Consider the following 22,331-nt stretch of genomic DNA (forward strand, 5'->3'; position numbering starts at 1 on the left):
GCCAGTTGCCTCTGAGTGGATTCAAACCTCCAACCTTTCAGTTAGTAGCTGAGTGCAGGGGCTCACTGAAATACAGTAAGCATTCATTAAATGCTGTTATGTTGCCATTCACTGGACACTATCCATCTATTATTTTGTGTGGCCAGGTTAACTAGTTTCTTGGACTTGGAATAAAATCCAAATGTCTCTCCATGGTCTAAATAGAGGTTGGCAAACTTTTTCTGTAAAGGCCAAGTAGTGAATATTTTAGGCTTTGCAGGACATACAGCCTCTTTGTTGACTACCCAACCCTGCCCTGGTATTGTGGAAGCGGCCATACACAATATATAAATGAATGGGCCTGGCTATGTTTTGATAAAACCTTGTTTGTAGACAACGGAATTTGAATTTCATTTAATTATCACATGTCACAAAAATGTTATTAATCTTTGAATTTTTTTCAACCATTTAAAAATGTGAAAATCTTTCTTAACTTGTAGGCAGTACAAAAACAGCCTGTGGGCTGGATTGGCTCCTGGGCCATAGGCCACTGATGCTGGTCTACAAGGTCCCGTGTTTTGAGTCTCCCTACCACACCAGCCTCATCCCTCCGACCTTTCTGCCACTCTGACCAAGCCTTAGCTCCTGCTCCCGTCTGCTGTAACTTCTTTTCATGACTCACTCGATTCCACATGGAGGCTTCTCAGTTGTTTCCTGTTTTGGGAACCCTCTTCACTTAGCTCTCCAAATGTCTACCTCCTACTCAGCTTCAAGTGTCATCTTAATTGTCATTTGTGTGGGGACACCATGTCTGACCATCCAATCTAAAGTAATGTCCCCTCCTCCAGACCCCTCTCAAGTCACTCTCTATTGTATTACATAGTTTATTTCCTAAACAACTTTTATCAAAATCTGTAATTGTTTACTTATTCATTGTCTGTCTCCCCACTCCATGAGAACAGAGACCTTGTTCACGTTTGCACTGCAGTGACAGTCTGCCACCCAGCTAGGAACGTAGTTTGGTATTCAATAAATGTTGTACAATGATGGATGAATCCACAACCTCACTATCTTAGTTTCTTTTATGTTGCTGTGGCTGTTACCAAGGAGCTCTAGTGGTGTAGAGGTTAATTAAGGTGTTTGGCTGCTAACCAAAAGATCAGTCGTTCAAACCCACTAGCTGCTCCATGGAAGAAAGATGAGGCAGTCTGCTTCCATAGAGATTTACAGCCTTGGGAACGTAATGGGAGTTGTTATGAGTTGGAATCAACTCAATGGCAGTGAGTTTGGCTTGGTTTTATTGTTGTTAGCTGCTGTCAAGTTGGCTCCCAACTCATAGTGATCCTTTGCACAATGTAACAAAATGCTTCCCGATCCTATGCCATCTCCATGATCAGTGGTGGACTGGACCATTGTAATCTATAGGGTTTCACTGGCTGATTTTCAGAAGTAGTTGACTAGGTCTATCTTTCTAGTTCATCTTAGTCTGAGAGCTCTGCTAAATCCTGTTCAGCAACATAGCTGCACGCAAGCCTCCACTGACAGGCAGTGATCGTTGTGCATGAAGTGCATTGGCTGAGAATGGAACCCAGTTCTTTTGCATAGAAGGCAAAATTTCTACTACTGAGCCACCAATGAATATCTGGTCTTCTTACTTGGTAAAATTTTCATGAGTGTCAAATGAGAAACTGCTTCATAAATTATAAAGAGCCATGTTGTTGTTGTTTTTATGTGCCATTGAGTCAGACCCGACTCATAGCGACCCCTCCTTGGGTTTCCGAAGCAGTATCACTATGGAAGTAGATTGCCCCATCTTCCTTCCGAGGAGTGGCTGGTGGATTTGAACTACCAGCCTTCTGATTAGCAGTCAAGTGCCTTAGGCACTACGCTATCAGAGCTCCCATAAAGAGCCATAGAAAGGTACAAAAAGGCAGGGAGGCCACATGTTCTGACCTCTAACCACACAAGAGGAAGACAGAATCACCATCAATAGCCCAAGGCCTATTCCTGCGAGGCCAGACATGCTGCCTCTCTCCTGCCCTTTCACCAACCATTCCTCCCAAAGCACCCACCACTTCTCTCCTGGGTTCGATAATTCGCTGCAGTGGCCACACAGAACTCATAGATTATGGAGTTTATTAGGGAAGCACCAGGCTACAATTCAAGTTCAGGAAAAATGCTCAGTCTCTCTCCCAGCCCACCATCTCTCAGTCAAGTCTCTCACAGTCTCTCCCGCAGCAGTGCAGTCCCTCGGTGTCTTACTCAGCAAGGCATGTCTCTTGTGTCTCTTTCCCAGCAGCATGTGTCTCTCAGGAGTGCCTGTCTCTTTCAGCAGCATGTCTTCCTCAACCAGCAGTCAGAGAGAGAGTTCTGCCTCTAGGAGGCCTCATTTTGAGCCCAGCAGAGTGGCCAAACTAACCAAACATAACATCAGAATTCTAAATACCTGAGAGAGTGGGAACCTTCCAGAACATTGTTTAGTGCCACGGCTCACAGAAATACTCCAGGTGGACAACTTTAGCAATCAGAAGCTTCTCAGTTGCTCATGGCAAATTCCACCTCAGAGTTTACAAAGACTTATGGGTAGAAAAGCCACACTAAGTAATTTACCACACCGCAAAAGGAAAGGCTAAGGCAGACTCTTCAACATACCACAGAATTCACACAACAAACCCAATTTACTATTCTCCTCTCTTACTATAGAAGCCGACTTGTGGGGAGAATGCTAAAGTAATACCAATATAACTGACGGCACTTTTATTGCTTGTCTCCAACATTCCCCATATTGTTATTGTTAGGTGCTGTTGAGTTGGTTCCCACTCATGGCGACCCTATGTACAACAGAATAAAACACTGCCCAGTCCTTCCATCCTCACAACCATTGCTGTTTGTGCCCATTGTTACAGCCACTTTGTCAATCCATTTAGTTGAGGGTCTTCCACTCTTTTACTAACTCTCTACTTTGCAAGCATTATGTCCTTCTCCAGGGACTGGTCCCTTTTGATAACATGTCCAAAGTATTTAAGATGAAGTCTCACATTCCCCATAGACAAGTGGAACATCTAGGTGTGAGATTTTATTTTGGCCTTAGCAAAAGTGATTATTTATTTAGAATGTAGTATTTAGTATTTTGTTTGTTTGTTTATTAGGTGTTTTGGACCCATGGGTGGCACAACAGTGTACACTCAGCTACTAACCTAAAGCTTGGGAGTTCAATCCCATCCAGTGGTGCTGTGGAAGAAAGCCCTGGTGATCAGCTTCCATAAAACTTACAGTCAAGAAAATGCTATGGAGCTCAGTCCTACTTTGTAACATGTGGGATTGCTAGGAGTTGGAATAAACTTGACAGCAACTTTTTTTTTTTAATTAGGAATTTTGTATTAGATCCCATCTGATTCTCAAAACCATGATATAACAAATCATCATCATTTTACAGGTAAAGTGACTTTAAGGGACCTGCCGAAGCCTATCCAGCTGGTAAAAAAATGAACCAAGATCATAATCCAGCTATATCTGAATCTGGAATTAGGGCTTCTTCCTGGTACACAAAATTCTTCTCCAGCAACACGTAGACTCTCTCTGAGCTGCCCCAGCAGCACCCCATATGATAAAGCTAACATTCTACTCTAGCGTGGCCAACACAAATGGCAAGCAGCAAATGAAATAAACCGTGACATCTTTTCATGGCCAGGAGCAAGCCATCTGGGTGTCACTTGTTTATTTCTGACAAAATGAAGTATTCTGTATTTTTAGTAGGAAGACTGCTTTTTGGTCCTCATACAACTTTCCAAAAAATGGCATTCTGCTGATTTCAACTTAGACAAATCCAAACTGCACTGATTCATTTTCTCTGGGTGTGCAGGCAGCCTTTAAAAGTTACACACACATACATCACAAAAGGGCAAAATGAGTTTGGGAATCTGTCAAGCGAGCACATCTGAGAATGAGCCACAGGGCTAAATATAGCTTGGTCTTTGTCAAATATGAGCACTGGCTGTTATGTTTCCTCAGGAAGTAAACTTTGCCAGTCCAGGAGCCAGTTGTATCAATGCATAAATTTACATGGAAGGTTTATTTTTTACATCTATTAACTTTACAGAATCCCTGGGTGGTGCAAACAGCTGTTAACCAAAAGGTTGGGGGTTCACGTCTACCTAGAGGCACTTTGGAATAATGGTCTGGTGACCTACTTCTGAAAAATCAGTCATTGAAAATCCTGTGGAACCCAATTCTACTGATACATAGGGTTTCCATATATACGGTATCCATGAGTCAGAGATGACTCAATGAAAAATTGTTTTTTTCTTTAGTTTCAATAATGGGATCTGTACCTTTAAGCAGTGGAAGCTAGTTTGAGTGGGATTTACCTTCTCCCTCATTGAAAGTCTTACTCAATAGAGCATTCTTGGTGCACCTCTTCAAGGTAGGTAATGGTGAGAAATGAACACTTGTACCTGGGGAGCAGGAAGCATTTCAGAGTTGGCTTTTCCACCCAAGAGAAGGTTTTTCCCTCCCTATCTTACATGACAGGAGCTCTGCTAGTGTAGTGCCTATGGCACTTGACTGCTGTTGTGCCCAGGTTATGAAGGAGTTGCTCGGCGAAAGAAATATGCCAACACACGACAATGCAAAAGCAATAGGAGAGTTTATTAGCTAACTTAAGTTAGGGTCTTTGCCCTTACCAGAACAGTGGCTTGAGCAAAAGACCCCGTGCCCCGGTATATTCACAAATTTATGGAAAATTATGGGGTGGAGCAGCACCAGGGCGAGAGGATACAGATGATTGGTTGTTGCTAAGGAATTTAGGGCAGTGATCTAAGATGTTGGGGGACGTAAAGAAACCCCCCGGCTTCAAAGTCCATTTAGGAAAATATTATCTAGGGAGGATGCAAGGCTCAGGTATGTGGAAGACTTTCAGGAGCCGAGCAAATCTCTGATACGTGCTGAATCCGGATGGCTTTTGTGATGCATGCTGAGTTCGGAGGAAGTTCCTTGATACCTGCTGAGACTGGAGGGCAGATAAAGGCCCTAAGGAGTGTTTAGAATTCCAAAAGTCCTGTTAGTATTGCTGACACTAAAAGGTTTCTGGTTAAAGATTTTCCTGGAGGCTACTAGAACTCTGGCTTCAGATTGACTCACACTATCCAGAAGGCTGGTGGTTCAAACCCCCCAGCCACTCCTTGGAAAGAAGATTGGGCAATTTACTTCCCTAGAGATGGTGTCTGGGACACCCAAGGAAGGGTCGCTATGAGTTGAATTGACTCGACGGCAGTGAGTTTTGTTTTTCCGTACGCGACTCACACTTTTAGAGATTCCTGACCAGAAGGGAGCAGAGCCCCACAGAGCTCCCAGAGCATCCTCCCATCCATCAGCAGCAGTTGCTTCTTGGTTTTCTGAGAAGAGTCACATTCATTTTAAAATCCTAATGAGCACAGTTGTGGTTTTGGTGGGCTGTTGATTTGATTCTGATTCATAGTAACCTTATAGGGCAGTGTAGCATTGTTCTATCAGGTTTCCTAGGCTATAATCTTTATGGGAGCAGATTTATAGGTTTTTTTCTTCCATGGAGTGGCTGGTAGGTTTGAACTGCTTACCTTTAGGTTAGCAGAAAAATGCTACTTGGACATTGTGCTACTCAGGCTCCCTAGTGAGCACAGCAACACCTGAAAACATAATAGGAATAGTAAGGACAGATTTTCAAATTTTCATGGACTCTACACTTTTTTGGAGCCATTGAAGTTAAATGACCATCTGAAATCATTGCCCTGAAATAATCTTTAAACCCTTGAACCTTAATCGGAACCTGCCCCTGAAAATCAACTTTAACTTTAGCTCAATTGGTAAACAATGTTCGTTTGCCTTGAGCATTGTGATATTTTCTCCCCCTAAATTTTATTTATTTTGTTGTTATTGGGTAGACAGCAAAATACATACCAATTCATGAATTTCTACATGTACCATTTAATGACATTGATTAATGCCTTGAGTTATGCAACTATTCTCCCCCATTTTCTGATTTGTTCCTTCCTCATTGACATAAACTTCCTGCCTCCTAAGGTTCTTATCTAATCTTTTGAGTTGCTGTTGTCAACAGCACAATGCTTAGGGCAGGCTGGTTTTACTAGATAAGCTAAACTGTTTAATGTTCAATTTTAAGATGACTTCTGGGCATATTTTTGATTTATAGTTTCGAGATTATCTCAGGGCAATAGTTTCAGGGGTTCATCTACCCTCCATGGCTCCAGAAAGTCTAGAATCCATGAGAATTTTAAATTCTATTCTGCATTGAGCATTGTAATCTTCTGAAGAATTCTTTGTATGTAATCAAATTGACAATATGACTCAAAAGATTAAATGAGATGCTATGCTTTAAGGTCACTGATTATGTAACTTGTTTTTCAAGAAATGTTACTCAAACCTTGTATGTCCACACACATTATTTTATAATCCCTATTCTGGCCCTGTTTCCATGGCAATGTATAACTACTAATGATCAGCTGAGGTATAAAAAACCTGTAAAAGATCTTTCTTTTCTGGAGCATTCCTTGACTCTTTAAGTCAGAAATGTTACCTGATTTGTAAATGGTATTAAATAAACATTCATCCATTTCTGTTATTGGCTTAACATTGATTTTATTTGAACAATAGAGACCACTTAGAACGTAGTAGGAGGATCGACTGAGGACATAGGTTCTCTTTATTAGATCATCTATAAACCATTTAAACAGAGATGTTCATTGAGTGGGATGAACTAATCACAATGCTGCCGTAGCCGTATCTAGACAGAAGAGCCCTCCGCCAGGAAAGCACAGATGTCACAATTTACAAGGAGTTTGGCAATACAATTAGGTGTGGTTTTCCTTTTTATCATTACAAACCTTTGTCTTCAAATAAATATACCTGAATCACATAGGGGGAAAAATGATACAGTAGCTTTACAAATGAGAAAGAAACCAATGTTCCTCCAAAAACATCAGGTTGAGAATGGTCTATCAAAATGCATTGGGATAGTGTTCCCATCTTGACTGGCAATCAAAAAAAGAGAACCAGTACATTTTCCCCATTTTACATATATATGCTGTAAGGAGTCTATGAATATTTGAACAGCTGCAAAATTCAATTTTTTTGTGTAAGTAATGGCAGCTTAGTAGCATGTATAATATTTGTAAGAACTGATTATATATTAAGTTTGACTACTCGTCACTACAATTTTAAACCTACATACACTGAACATCATATGTATTTAAAAATCAAGTTATTTCTTCTGCATTTAGTGGCAATCTTTTTTTCCCTTTCCCTAGAATTTTCATTATAGTTTGTCACTTCCCTAGGAAAATTCAATATGTTTAAGAGACGAAAAGCCAGTTTTGATCCTATGTTTAAACAGGGACAGCATCTGCCATCACCTACCCAAATATCCCCCATCACCTTTGTAAAGTGAGCATTAACCTAAATAGATGTTAAATGGCTCTCTTTCCCATTCTCCTTTGCCAGTCCCATGGCTCCCCGCACAGCAGCCAGTAAGCTGAGCACCTCGGTTATTTCTCACATGTGTGCTGGCTACAATTTAAATGCAAATGACCCTGCACTCTGCTCCTCATTATCTCAGAAGTTCCTGCAGACTCTGTGCTGTTGTGACTGTGCAGATGCCTGTGAAAAATAAGCGGAGGTTCATCTGTATTCTAACCCCTGCATTACTTAGAGTAAATTCAAAAGAGGAATTCATCACTGCTTTTAAATTATACACTGGAGTTGCAGAGTGCCTAGGTTACAGAGGAATGCCTTCTTTTTTACCATGTAGGGAGCCTTTCTTCAAAGGCAGTGAGATAGGATCTTCTCATACTATAGCTGTTCAATTAGTTGCCAATGACACTAGGTAATTGAAAGAAGAGGTTTCATTTTAATACAAATACAGCTAGTTGAGAGGAAAAGCTACATTTATGGTAATGCTAAATACAATTAGATGACAGTTAATAAGCATTCCATATACCACTAACACAAACAAATTGAGCATATCAGCCTAAAATGCAAGACAATGATCAACGATGATTTACCAAACCAACATCACTTCATAAGACTATTTTTTAAATTTAATTTTACTTTTTTTTGCAAAATCATCTTTCAAATATAAGGTTACTTTAAAATAATTCTTTGGTTAAAAGTATAATTAAAATAAAGAGAAGTCCTCCCAGTCTTTCACTACAGGGTGAAAAATACCCCCCCCCCCTTTCAGCCATCAGATGGCCATTTAATCAGCCATTCAGATTCTATGAATCTAAATGTAATGGAAAACACTGTATTCTGAACTCCATACTGGGGTGAAGCAATAAGCTCCTAGCTACCAATGCAGAGATGGTGAAGAGAGCCTGGGAAAATGAAGCGCCCGGCTTCTGCATTAAAATGTGCCAATTATTCTGTCCCACAGAGGAATAGATGTGGCATTTTAAAATCACGGAAAACAAAGTCCTATCTATGAATAATACTGGGGCATTAGGGGATCCATGTGACATACTTAGACAAGCAGGAAACGTTTCAGACCTTCCATCCCAGATTAAATCTTTTAGTTAATTTGACCTAGTTCATTTCAGATAAATTTCTACATTAAAAAAAAAAAAATCCTGTCTACAAGATATCACTTGGTTCTTCCTCTCTGGCTTATTCCTCCTTTTTCTTTCCTTCTCTAACTCCCTCCTTCTCCCTCTCTAACTCCTTCCTCCTCCCTCTCTAACTCCTTCCTCCCTCCTTTCCTTCCCTTTCTTTCTTCCTTCCTCCCCCTAACTCTTGTTCTTAATAAGCACCCAGCCACAGATGAAAAAGAACCAGCCTCTCTACTTCAGGTTGTAATATAACCTGGAATTTTGGGATGAATATGAAATCAGGCAAATCATGTTGCTTCTTTCATTAGATATAAATTCAACATAATGTCCAGAGATTTTCACAGTTGTAGTCAAAGTTTAGTTTCTTAAACAGGTAAGTGTCAAGTAAGAATTTAATGTAAATTTAGATAATTTAGGCCAGTTTGATAAATAATTTGGATAGTTAAAACAGAGGAATTAAATCTTTCTTGTATATCAGGGTTTTCCAAACCTAAATTATTAAGAAATTATTTCAGATCTCTGCTTTATTTTGTTTGTATAGACCATAGTCTAAGACTGTGTCTATACTGGACTAAGGACAAAGGATTAGCTAATTTAGAAGGTCATCACAGGACTAAGGCAACCAAGCGAGATGGAGGGTAGCCTATTCCAGACTCTGTTTTACACAAATACAGACACAGCCCAAAACATACTGTTTATAGTTTTCAGGGAAATTTGATGCGAAGTATTCATTCAAGCATTAGTCCAAGCATTCAAAGCAAAGCCCATGACATTTTAGGGAAAATTTCTAATAAACATCATTGTTGTTGTTATGTGCCATTGAGTCAGACTCGACTCATAGTGACCCCTCCTTGGGTTTCTGAGGTGGTATCACTAAGTAAGTAGATTGCCCCACCTTCCGGCTTAGGAATGGTTGGTGGGTTTGATCTGCCACCACCAGCCTTCTAGTTGGCAGTCAAGTGCCTTAGGCACTATGCTACCAGAGCTTCTAAAAAATCTGATTAAACAGTGAATTTACTTCAAGACTGGATAGTATTTTGTTACACTATAAGTTGTAACTGACTCTATGGCAAGACCACCAACAACTATAAGAATGAACAGCAGTGACATTATATTAGGTACAATATGACTTTTCTCTGAGTTCCCCTCCCCATAAGGTTAAGGTTAAAATACTTATATTAATGAATGATGTCAGGACAAGGCAATTTCTGTAGAAGCTGGATCAATATTTGTGTAATGCTAGGTGGTGGGAGCTCTGGTAGCATAGTGGCTAAGACACTTGCCTGCTAACCAGATGGCTGGCGGTTCAAACCCACCAGCCACTCCTCGGAAGGAAGGTGGCAATCTACTTCCGTAGTAATACTGCCTCGGAAACCCAAGGAGGGGTCACTATGAGTTGGGTCCAACTCGACAGCACATAACAACAATAGCAACAGAAGAAATTAAAATTTTTTCTTAAAATGTAAAATTCGTAACATAGTTATCAAAGTTACTTAAAAAGAAAGAAGACTGTAATCTTGTTACTGATTAATATGCATAGCCAGCATCCTGTCACTTCCTCTTGTTTCCAGGGGCCGTCAAATTCCAGTTTCAAATAGGAGCATAGATCTATTTTTACACACCATATGTTTTATGCATCTGGGGCTTGAAACTTATTCAGTGCCATAAAGTGTACAGATTTATTTTACACTAACTCATGTTCCTCTTAATGCACACATTTTCTACTTAGTGAACTATACCATACTAGACCCATTGTTTGCAAATTGGCAGCAGTCAACAGTAAACTAGTTACAATTAAATAGACATTGAAAACTAATGTTTTTGGTTTGATTGTCATCTATTTTTCTTTTAAATAAACTCCCTCTAAATGTAGGAAGCAGGTGGGATAAGAAACCACAGGATGTGGCTTTCCTACCTCTCCTTAAAAAGCCCTAGCTACATAGTTTAAATTATCATAAAAAACAAAAACACGACAGCACAGGTAGCAGTGCAGTCGTGACTGTCATCATTTAAATTAGTTCCCTGACTTCATTATACGTCCCTGGTATAATTGATGGATTTGTTGATGTTCGGTTATGTTAGACAGGTTCTAGAAGTGTACTACAACTGTACTCCTCGTATGGTTTGTAAAGATGTACATATTGCACAAAATGAGCTTCTTGTTGACTCAATAGTCTGTCTAACATACCTCCCTCCCAAATGTCATAAGCTAGTTAACACAGTCTAAATTCTAGGGACAAAGTCAAGCAAATCATGGTGATTTAGAAGTTCTCTGGCTCATTAGATTATAACACAGGTAATTCCATGTGGCTTCATGTTGTGCAACTCCTTTGTGTCTACAATTGGATACCTCACAATTACAATTGTAATACTTTTACAAGTGAATACTTCTATTCTTCCTCCTGAGAATCCAAAAGTGCTTTGGAGGGCAATTCTTTGTCCCCCCATTTCACAGATAGAAACAAAGGGAAGGAAGGGCAATAGCAGAAAGGGCCAGCTGCTCTAAAGAAAACATTGTAGTACCAGGGTAAATGTCAGAGCCCTCAGACATGGGTCTTGGGCCAGCAACACTGGTGTAGGGGTCATATTGAAGGCAGAACTTAATGTGTAACCTAAGAACAACGCTCTGTGGTGGTATATATATTTTTAATAACCTCAAAAGGATTCCTCAGCTTGGCTTTGCCTAACTGAAAAATGAAGTTAAAAAGAAAATACCATCCCAAAACTGGCAGCTCAAAGTCCCCCAGCTGTATCTGGGCATCCTCTTTACTCTTGCAGCCTTCCTCAGGGTGGGCTGGCAGTTTGCTTTGGAGGATTGAGGCCCCTAAGCCATGCATAGAAGGAAGGAAGCAAATATCCTCTGCTGTAGCAGGCGCCTGACTTAGGAAGAACATTCTCCAAAGCCTTGTTAGTTAGGCAAGAGTCCAGAGAGAATGAATTTTATCCCTGAATCAAGTCTTTCTTTCACTCACATGGTCTCATTGTAAGAACTTAAAGCATGAAAGGAAATATGCTAACTTATTCTGAGCTGTCCACTTAGAATGTGGGGTGGATTTTCCCACTGTTACTGAAACTCAAAAAAAGACACTTCTCCAGAGGCTTTCGGAAGTTCCTTTCTTCTCATTTACTCATGTGGCTTATTCTTGTAGTAAGGTTTCTCTCCAGTTGAAGCCTCCAGTTGGTCCGTGGGTAAGAGGAAGGATGGGTGGATCCGTTAGCTGCCATATCCCAGTTTCTCCTAATTCTTCACAGGAACAAAACCCCAAGTATGGAATCTGAAGAAAAGAAACAGAAAATAGAAAACAGTGACCTAGAGTTTTTACATTGTAAGAGGATTCCTCAGAAGGATCCAGAAATGATGAGCTCCCCTAGCACAATTAACTAATTATTTATAGATTGCTTCTTAACAGGGTAGGGGAAAAAAGAGGACATTAATGTAGAATGCTAAGGGGCTGGGAGTTAATTCCTAATTGTAAGTCAAGTTAAAAAAAATAGAGCAGTGCCAACATTTCTGAAATTATACATAGACAGTGGAAAGACTATTCCATTTTTAAAAATTTGATTCACTTCTAGTTTGCTATCTTTTTTTGCATATCTCTGTTCTCCTTCAGAGCTGGCCCTGCACACTTCATAATTTCAGAACTAGTTTTGTGTGTGTTTTTTAAGACCCTGGAGTTGCATTTGGAAACAAGACCAAAATCTCTGCCCTCAAGCAGTGTACCCACGGATAGGGAGGGCAGATGCATAAATAAGCTTTTAAAAAATGAGAAAGGAATTGCAATTGAGTTTGAGCTAGGTTCTCCGGGGGACAAAGAAAGGAAGAGCCTGGACCTGGAGGGAAGTTTGTGGGAGGGTGGCTGAAAGGGAACCAAACCCTCTTCTTCAGGAGTGAGAGCAGCAACCCAGATGTGTCCCTCAGCCTCAAGGGTTTTCTGTCTTGCTGTCTTGTTTCTGCGTTTGCCTTTTAGCCCAATTGTAAATTGCTGCTTCTTCTGCCTTGCCTACCAGGACCTCTCTTCTTGCTGAGCTTTCAGATGTTGGTTTTGGGTCACTTACCCTTCTCCATCTAATCCAGCGTCTCTCAGTGAAATTAATACAAATTTGCTTCTAATTCTTACTGACTTCCTAAATTTTAGCTCTTAGAAGCTAGGAACTAGCTCTGACATGTCTTTGTCTCTTACCCAAAACCTAGTAAGATGCCTTATACAGACTACCACACCAGACATCTTGGATGAATTAGTCAATAAATGAATCTTCCCAGTTCAGAGTAAACACATGCTTCAAAGAACTTTCCTATCCAGCCAGTCACTGAACTGTTACAACACTACTAGGCACATGTTGTTGTTATGTGCCATGGAGTCAGACCTAACTCATAGCGACCCCTCCTTGGGTTTCCGAGGCGGTATCACTACGGAAGTAGATCGCCCAACCTTCCTTCCAAGGAGTGGCTGGTGGATTTGAACCGCCAGCCTTCTGGTTAGCAGTCAAGTGCCTTAGACACTACGCTACCAGAGCTCAAAACAACTATGAGTTACCTTTCGGACCATCTGTACAAAATCCTTGGAGTTCTGAGGTGATAGACCCTGAAGTTGGCAGGTACATGCTTCAAGGGAAGATGCATGGGCTACAATCAGGATGTTATTTCCTGGGGGAGAAAGCAAGGACTGTGAAGAAAGTTTCTATAAAGACATAGCAAACTTTGTAAATACAGGAAGCCAAGTGTTCCAGGGATGGGAAAAGATTCTCAAGAGGAAGACAATCTGGCTAAACAATATTTCAAAAAAGCTTTGCATGGTTAAGGTACCCTAATAACCCTAACTTTTTTTAAAAAATAACATTTAAAAAAATAAAATCTTAAAATATAGATTTTAAGAGGTTGTAAAATAAAATACGTAAAGTCCCCTGTACCCTTCACATAGCCTCCCCAATGGTAGAACCTTCTCAAAACCAGAAAATGGACATTTGAACAAGCCACAGAGCTTGTTTAGACTTCACGAGCTTCACAAGCATTCATTTGTATGGATGTGGGAATATAGTTCCATATAATTATCACACTTGTGGCTTTGTGTAACTACCACCACAATCAAGATACTTAACTATTCTGTCTCCACAGGGTTCCCTTATGCTTGTTGTTGCTATTAATTGCTGTCAAGTTGGCTCCAAATCATACTGATCTCATGTATAACAGAATGAAACAAATGCCTGGCTCTGTGCCATCTTCATGATCCTTGGTATACTCAAGTCCACTGTTGTGGCCAGTTTGTATTCTGAGTGCTTCCCAATCTAGGGGATTCATCTTCCAGCACTATTTTGGACAATATTCTGTTGTAATTCATGGGGTTTCCATTGACTAATTTTTGGAAGTAGGTGGCCAGGCCTTTCTTCCTAGTCTGTTTTAGTATGTAAGCTCCACTGAAACCCGTCTACCATGGGTGAAGTACCAGTGGCATAGATTCCAAAATTACAGCAACACACAAGCCACTATAGTATGGCAAGCTAACAGTTGGATGGTATAGTTTCAAATGTTGCTGCTAAAGAATTTTGAGCATTTGAGACTTTCTGGTTGACAGAATATGCTATGTACTTTTATGGTGGGGAGTATGGGCATAGTGATGAAGAGAATGACTTAAGAGAGGTAATTAGAAGGTAGAAATCACCGTTAATAATACTGCCTAGGGCCACTGTTAACATTTTGGTGTACATCATTCTAGTCTTTGTTCTATGAATATAAATACTTTAACTTTTAAAAAAAGATACTGAAATGTATATATTCTTTTGTAAAATCTGCCTTTTTTTTCCCTTAAAAACGTATAGTAAACAGTCCTACTTATCACTAAATATTTGCATTCAGTGTTTGGAGACTTCAACAGCAAACAGATTTGAGCCTTGCAGAACACTGTTCTTGGTTGGCAATAGCAGTGATGGATGGTACCTGTGCTTACACAGATGTGTTTGTCTGTAGGTGTCCATGCACCTGGATCAAACTGTAGAAGAAACAGAGTTATGGGAGAGAACTTCTGAAAATCATAATAGGGAACCTCTGTCATAGGGTGCAAGATGAATAGCTGCAATGGAGAAGGCTAAGTTACATAGTCACTAAGTCTGGTGTAGTACACCTGTGAAATTATCTGCCACTTTCAATCTACTTCTGAAAAATAAATTATTGAAAATCCTAGGAGCACAGTTCTACTTTGACATATATGGGGTCATCTGGAGTCAGAGTTGACTCATGCAATTGCTATTTTCAGGTACTGAAGAGCATATTATAAATTTAACATAAAAGCATCTATAAGAGAATTTGAAAATGTTTTTCTTTCCTATTCAGCAAGTCTGCCAAAGCAAGCAGAAACATCTTGAATTGTCTATTAACCATGATGGAGAAATCATTACTTAGAAATGTGGAGTCCAAAAAAATACCACCTACCTTTACTTTTACATTCACTTATTATTTCTTTTGTTACTTGGAAGCTTCTACTGATGTAAGTGTCATAGGATTCAGAAACCACTAATTTGTTGACTGGAATGTGAGGTCTGTAACAGAAAAATGAACAAAGAGAATGAAAATGTTTTGATCCTGTGACAAGGCAACTGATATTACTCTACACATTCATTTTAAGACCTTTCTACTGTATATGTGATTTTGTCTATCTATCTATTCCCTAGTATGTAGGGGGGGTATGGGATAGATTATTTCCACCACATGGATGTGAAGTTGAAATGTACAGAGACAAAGGCTATGTGTGCATGATGTCAAAGTGAGCAGGTGAAAAATGAAACATTTAGCACATGTTTCATCCACAGGGTAACATACAAGCAGTTTAATCTTTTTGACTGGTGGTTATTGATAGTCCCAGGTCACACATTTTAGACTTGTTCTATGTCATATAGCTACAGGAAGCAAAGCAGAGTCAGAGTAGATCTCCTTATCTATTTAGGTGACTCGAGGTTTCTCAGGCCCCCTTAAGTTCCCTGACACGTGCAAGCCCTCAGGGTAGGTTTTAGAAGCAGTGGTGCAGTCTTTTGTAAGTTTATCAAATCTTTACCCCCTCACCAGTCTTTCTGCTCTAGCAGAAGCCTGGGGGCCTGAAGATGAAGAGAACCTAATTTCTGTGCTTGAAGGGCTGTATGTGTGTGTGGCGGGCAGGCTATGCATGTAAACAATCATTAAAGCACAATATACTATGGCTCATATGAGGATGAGCCCTGCATAAGAATCCCCAGTCCTGGTTACTTAGTGACCAGGTTCCCAGTGCCCTCTGCCTGTTAAACCTAAGAGGCGGGGAGTTAATGCCTAGTTGCAAATCACCCCTTTTACTACTTAACTCAACTAAAACTCAGGAGCTCTAGTAGCATAGTGCCTAAGGCACTTGACTGCTAACCAGAAGGCTGGCAGTTCAAACCCACCAGCCATTCCTTGGAAGGAAGGTTGGGCAATCCTACTTCTATAGTGATACTGTCTTGGAAACCCAAGGAGGGGTTGCTATAAGTCGGGGCCGACTTGATGGCACATAACAACAACAACAAAACCCAGTCAGATCTGACTCATAGTGACCCCTCCTTGGGTTTCTGAGGCGGTATCACTATGGAAGTCGATTGCCCAAACTTCCTTCTGAGGAGTGGCTAGTGGGTTTGAACTGCCAACCTTCTGGTTAGCAGTCAGGTGTGTCTTAGGCACTACACCACCAGAGCTCCTTTTACTACTTAAGAGTTTCTATTTTATTTCTGGTCCATGACGTGTTTCTCTTGCTTATAAGTACATGGATGTCATTTACATTTCTTTTCCTCTTTTGTCTTTCATTGCTAGGTGGTTTAGTCCATGATGGAGGGGTTGGTGAGTTCTCAAAGTGTGAATATATACTGGGGTCTTAACCTGAATGTATTTATTTACTAAAAACATTTACTGAGGGGTTCTCATGTGTCAGGCTCCAAGCAAAATGTTTTACTTGCATTTGTTCAAAATAATCCTCACAGCAAGCTTTTGTAAATCTGATTTTTATGGATGACACAACTGAGGCTCAGAGAGATTATAGGTGACTTGCCTACAATCACACAGTTAATAATCCTTAGAGCCTGGATCTCAGCCTGGGCCTGAAGTCAGCATCCATGAGTTTAGGCATCACACTAGACAGCTTCAGACAGTGGCCTCTTGAGGGCTGCTCTTCCTTGCCCTTGGGCTTATAGTTCAGAGGGGAAAGATGCTAGTCCATTTGAAGGATGCTAGCCCTTACCTAAATACTAATCTCTCAACAACATGTTTCTCCTAGGAAACCAATCTTCTGAATCTCACAACACCCCAGGGTTAGGGAGAGTCAGGAATCACACTAGTTGGGTTGTAACTCATTGTTTGGGAGCAAACTCTCTCCCCTTTCACTTTGCCCTTTCCACCTCTCAAACTGTTCCACTACCACTTGTATTATCTGGGCTCCCAGGAGCCCCACACAAACTGTGGCAAAAGGCTACTTTCTATAGCCCAGGGAATCATTTTGAGGGTAAGGACATGATGTAATGTATGAGATTTGTGTGTGTGAAGAGCAGGGCAGGTGCTGGGATCCAGTTCCACCTGGTCAGTTCTTGCCTTTAGCTTCCCCTAGTTCCTTAAAGCTGAATTTATGAACAACATCAGCATCTGAACCAGTACTAATGGGGACAGGACATAATCAAAGCTGTCTCACCCCTATCAGCAGGACCTGCCAGGCTTCCAGTCACAGTTCAATTGTTCTGTGAGTCAGGTGAGCTTCCAGCTACCAGCTAGACCTACTGGTGTCCTGGGATCTCAGGTGGCATGCCTGAGAATTCTCCCTGGTACAGTACTCCATATTCCCTATTCCCCACTATGCTGTGCTCTGGTTGCAGCATAAGCTGTGAGCCTCATACCAAAGTCTGACACTGTCTAGCACCCCAGATGCATGCCCTCCCTCTACCACCAGAGTCAGAGCCCTTTTCTGAAACCCTGTCCAAATGGTATATATTTTGTTTTTTTCTGTCTTGCTCCTTCCAGCCCACCTCCATATGACTGGAACTATTTCTATTCCTTGACCCCAGGCTGGGTCCTGCTGTCTGTGCATGATACGTGGATATGAATTTTTACCAACCTGGTTAGCTTCCCTGACCCTTTCAGTCCCACCTCCCTCCTGCTCTCTGCCAGTTCCTGTTGTAAGCTGAAAGGGCTCTGTAAGCAGAGCTTGGTTGCTCTCATTTTAGTTCTTGCCTTTCTGCTCAACAGTTTCCTCACTCATACGGGTACCACTTACTTGCTTCAAAAGGCCTGTTGATTTGGCATAATTAACTTCAGAAGGACTTTAATTCTAGGGGCTATGTCTCTCACATGCTTTCACAACTGATTTATAGAATTATAAGTTTAATTTCCTCCCACCCAACACAAAGCAAAACAAAAATACTAAATGGTTGAATTGAGTTTTGACTTGCTGAAGGGGAAAATAATTTCGGGAATAAGGGCTGTGTTGCAACTTCCAAGTTCAGGACATTCATTCTTCTGTTTGTCCTGCTGACTGTCTGTGTCTGTGTGTACATTTAAAGATAGAGATAGAATAACTCTGGAGACCTTGTAAGTCAGCTTGAGAACTGCAGGATGCACTTAAGGGAGAAACTCAAGACACAGTTGGCCCAAGTTGGCCTGGGAGGGAGTGGAAAGTCACTGAAGAAAGTCATTTCACCATGTTGGCAGCAAACCACCCTTTTTCAAGACCAGATGGATGATAGTTATTGGCATGCAGACAACAACTTCTTGCTATTTTCCCAGAAAGAGCAGAAAAACTGTGGCCACAGAGGTGTGTAGAACAAAATGTAAAGTATATGAGTTGTTGTTATACGTTGTTGCATTGATTCTGACTCACAACGACCCAGTAGGATGGGGTAGCATTTCCTATGCTGTAATATTTATGGGAGTAGATTACTAGGTCTTTTCTCCCATGGAGCCACTGGTGGGTTTAAACTGCTGAGTTTTCAGTTAGTAGCCCAGCGTTTAACCATTGTCCCACCAGAATGCCTTAAAGTTTATGAATAGGTCTAGACTTTGTAGAGCCTTGGCGGTTGGATGAACCCCAAAACTACTGCTCCGAGATAATCTTTAAACTTTAAACCAAAAATATCTCCTGAAGTCTTCTTAAAACTGAACAGTAGTTTAGCTTAACTAGTAAGAAATGTCTGCCTTGAACATGATGCTGTTCTAAGAACCACCTGTATGGGATTATATTGAAAATAATAACTTGAAAGATTAGATAGGAAGCTTAGGGGAAGTGAGCTTGTGTTAACGAGGGAGAAACAACTCAGAGAAGGAGGGTGAGAATGGTTCACAACTTGAAGAATGCAGTCACTGTCACTTAATGGTACATGTAGAAACTGCTGAATTGGTGTATATTTTGCTGTGTGTGTATACTCTTAACAACAACAAACAAAATATATTAAAAAGTGTATGAGTAGGGGATCTAATTGATTAACAGATTGTTTGAATTTTATTTTTGAGGAATGCTAATTCCTTAAGGCAAGAGAAAGTAGTAGACATTAATTAATTTATAGAGTTACCTGAGATCTTACTTGCCAAAAAGAAAAATGAGTATGGAAACAAGATCTTCTTTCCTATCTTAGCCACATACTCAAACTGCTTCACCTGGAGTTTGAGTATTTGAAATAAAAGGTCAGGGAATATCACATGGGAGAAAGTTTTGCTTATATTGATCACTTGTTCCAAATTCTGCTTTAAGAAATATACACTTCAATTCCTCACTATAGTGGTTGTGAATATCTGTAGCTCCTTAACTTTACAAATGCCCAAGTAGATATCTGATAGTTATTCTAACCATTTTATTATTAATTATTCATTGTCCTCTGCTGCAAAAGACCTTTTTAAAGTGTTAAAAAGCAAAGGTATCACTTTGAGGATTAAGGTATGCCTGGCTTAAGCCATGGTATTATTTTTAAAATTATTTTTATTGTGCTTTAGGTGCAAATTTACAGAGCAGAATTTGTTTTACATTCAATATTTCATGTACATTTGGTTTCACTCCTGTTACCATCGCTAACTCTAACCCACTCTCCTCTTCTCCCTTCCCAGTAACTGCCCCCATCCCGCCCTTCTTAGTTATACACTCCTGTTTGTCCAGCTTTTCCTCCATGTGACTGTTATCCGTCTGGTGCCCCATGGCTGATTGCTCCAAGGGATGTATCTCCAAAGAGTAGGTGGATGTATTGCCCTGGGTTGAGTGTTCTGCATTTAAGTCTTATTTACTGTTGGGCTGAGAGTCAGCCCTTGAGAGCAGGTTTGATACCAGGCCTGATATGTATCCCAGGGCCATACTCTTGGGGGTCCCACCAGACTCCATCCAACCAGTAATTCTGGTCATTATTATGTTTTTGGATTCTGTTCCACATTTTTCCTCCCACTCTATCCAGGATCTCCAGTTTTGATCCCTTCCTGAGTGGTTAGCAGTGGTAGCTGGGCACCATCTAGTTCTTCTGGTCTCAAGGTCCATCATGTCCTAGGGCTGATTGTTTCCAAATGCCCTGTTTTTCTTCATTCTTCTTCACTTCCAATGAGAGGAGACCATTAGCTGCATCTCAAATGGCTGCTCGAAAGCTTTTAAGACCCCAGTCACTACTCACCAAAGTAGGTTGTAGAACCAGATTTTAGTGTATTTTGTTGTGCCAATTGAGTCTGGTGTCCCCCAATATTAAGGCCATGGTATTTTCAATTGCCTTATATGCTTGCAAAAGTGGGAAAATGAATGAGGAAGACTGAAGAATTGATGCATTTGGATTATGATGTTGGCAAAGAATATTGAATATACCATGTAGTGCCAGAAGAATGAACAAATTTGCCTTGTAAGAAGAATGCTCCCTGGAAGGCAGGATAGTGAGATTTCGTTTATGTACTTTGGACATGTTACCAGGAGCAACCAGTCCCTGGAGAAGTACATCATGCTTGGTAAAGTAGAGGGTCAGTAAAAAAGAAGACCCACAACAAGATGGGTTGACACAGAGGCTGCAACAGTATGTAACAACTGTGAGGATGGGGCAAGATTGGGTAGTGCTTTGCTCTGTTGTACATAGGGTCACTATGAGTCAAAACCAACTTGATGGCACCTAACAACAGTAATGCATTGTCTACATGCAGATCATTCACCTGTTGTCTTCTACAATTTTTTTTTTTTCAAAACCCCAGAGCACATAATCTGGGTCAAATAGCAAAAGCAAAGGAGTAAGTAAGAATTAGAAGACTCTAAAGCAGACACAATACTACTACACAGTGCCTCACATACAAAAAAAGGCTCAATAAAAATTCGTTATTATTATTGTCATTGGTGGCCACTAAATGAATAACTTCAGGCAAGCCACTTAAACTAATAGGTAAGCTTTGTAAAGTACTGGGAACCAAGTGTTACAGGGAGTGGAAAACATTCTTAAGAAGGAGACAATCTGGCCAAGGAATATTCTGAAGAACCTTTGTATTGTTAAGTTAGCCTAACACCATTTTTTTAAAAAATCATTTTATCTTAAAATAATTACAGATTCGCAGGAGGTTGCAAAAAAGTATACAAGGAAGTGCTGTGTGCCCTTCACCCACAGTCTCCTCAGTGGTGAGGTCTTGCATAAAATCTTGCTTAACCAAGAAATGAACCTTGGTACAATTCATAGAGCTTGCTTAGACTTCACCAACTTTACAAGCATTCATTTGTGTGTATGTGCTTATTCTATGCAATTCCATCATGTGTAGCATTGTGTAACCACCACCACAATCAAGCTCCAGAAAAAAGTTGGATTGGGGCAATAATTAATGAGACAATAAAGAGAATTAAAAATGCTTTTAAATTAAAAGTGACAATCTAAGGTGAGACATTGTCATCTAACTTCATCTTCCAATAAGCTTCTGAATTGCATTATTAGTTGGTACATGTTTCTGTGATGCAAAGTGGTTTCATTATTACATTGAAATTCATATAATAAAGTCAAGAAGATCCAATGGAGGGAAAACATAATTCACACTAATATTAACTATAAGTGAATACTGACTTTTCTCCAGTTTTGGTTTTTCAAATCATAGCTTGACTTCCACCTGTATAGACAATTTTCTGTGACATAAACCTTGACTAGCCTGGGCTTGGTAATAGTGTAAAAAAGTACTACCACATCAGCCTCAGGAATGCAGCAATTTCACAGGGTTACCTGTAGGTTGTATCAACACTCAGGTTGGCTGCAGCTAACTCTGATGGAGGTATCCATGTAGGTAATGTCATCCCAGCAACCCATTTTGTCCACTCAAATAAACCAGGCTCTACACGAATCTTCAAGTGATTTTCTTGTTGTAAACCTTAGAGAGAAAAAAAATGAAGATGAAGGAAATGGAACAATAATCTAAATGGGAAAATAAATTATAGGCCAAATGTTTTAAAAATTCTGATATATGAGCTATTCCATTTTCTGCTAGATGCTATCTACAACTAAGGAATATGGAAGCATGTGGGTTTTGGACAACAGTTTTTAATCTTTGTGCGTGTGTCATACACACACGACTCGAATTTAATGCTCTGGACCCATTACCATAATGTACACCAGCTTTAGGTGACATCTGATTAAGGAAAAAAAATCACAAGTCATTATCTATATGATTTATTCAGTTCTGTGACTATCATAATTCCTTTTTCTAAGGTAAGTTCCATGACTGTCCTACCAAGAAACTTCAGAAATTCTCTTGGCAGTCACTATTTATATTTAGACTATTAAAAAAAAAAAAAAAAAAAA

At 40.2% G+C, this 22,331-nt stretch overlaps 1 protein-coding gene across 1 annotated transcript in view; it reads right to left on the reverse strand.

Annotated features, from left to right (window-relative positions):
- Positions 1-11,713: 11,713 nt before the first annotated feature.
- UBASH3B (ubiquitin associated and SH3 domain containing B) overlaps positions 11,714-22,331 on the reverse strand; it is a 200,910-nt gene continuing 190,292 nt past the window's right edge. Inside the window, exons 11-14 of the mRNA XM_007949948.2 lie at positions 21,756-21,900; positions 15,001-15,107; positions 13,112-13,221; positions 11,714-11,851 (exon numbers count right to left, since the gene is read on the reverse strand). Of these exons, the coding sequence (XP_007948139.1) occupies positions 11,714-11,851; positions 13,112-13,221; positions 15,001-15,107; positions 21,756-21,900 (500 nt within the window). The remainder of the gene's footprint in view (positions 11,852-13,111; positions 13,222-15,000; positions 15,108-21,755; positions 21,901-22,331) is intronic.

Source organism: Orycteropus afer, unplaced genomic scaffold, assembly GCF_000298275.1.
Source record: "Orycteropus afer afer isolate SDZICR_OR568_19922 unplaced genomic scaffold, OryAfe1.0 scaffold00258, whole genome shotgun sequence".
In the NCBI taxonomy this organism is placed as follows: domain Eukaryota; kingdom Metazoa; phylum Chordata; class Mammalia; order Tubulidentata; family Orycteropodidae; genus Orycteropus; species Orycteropus afer.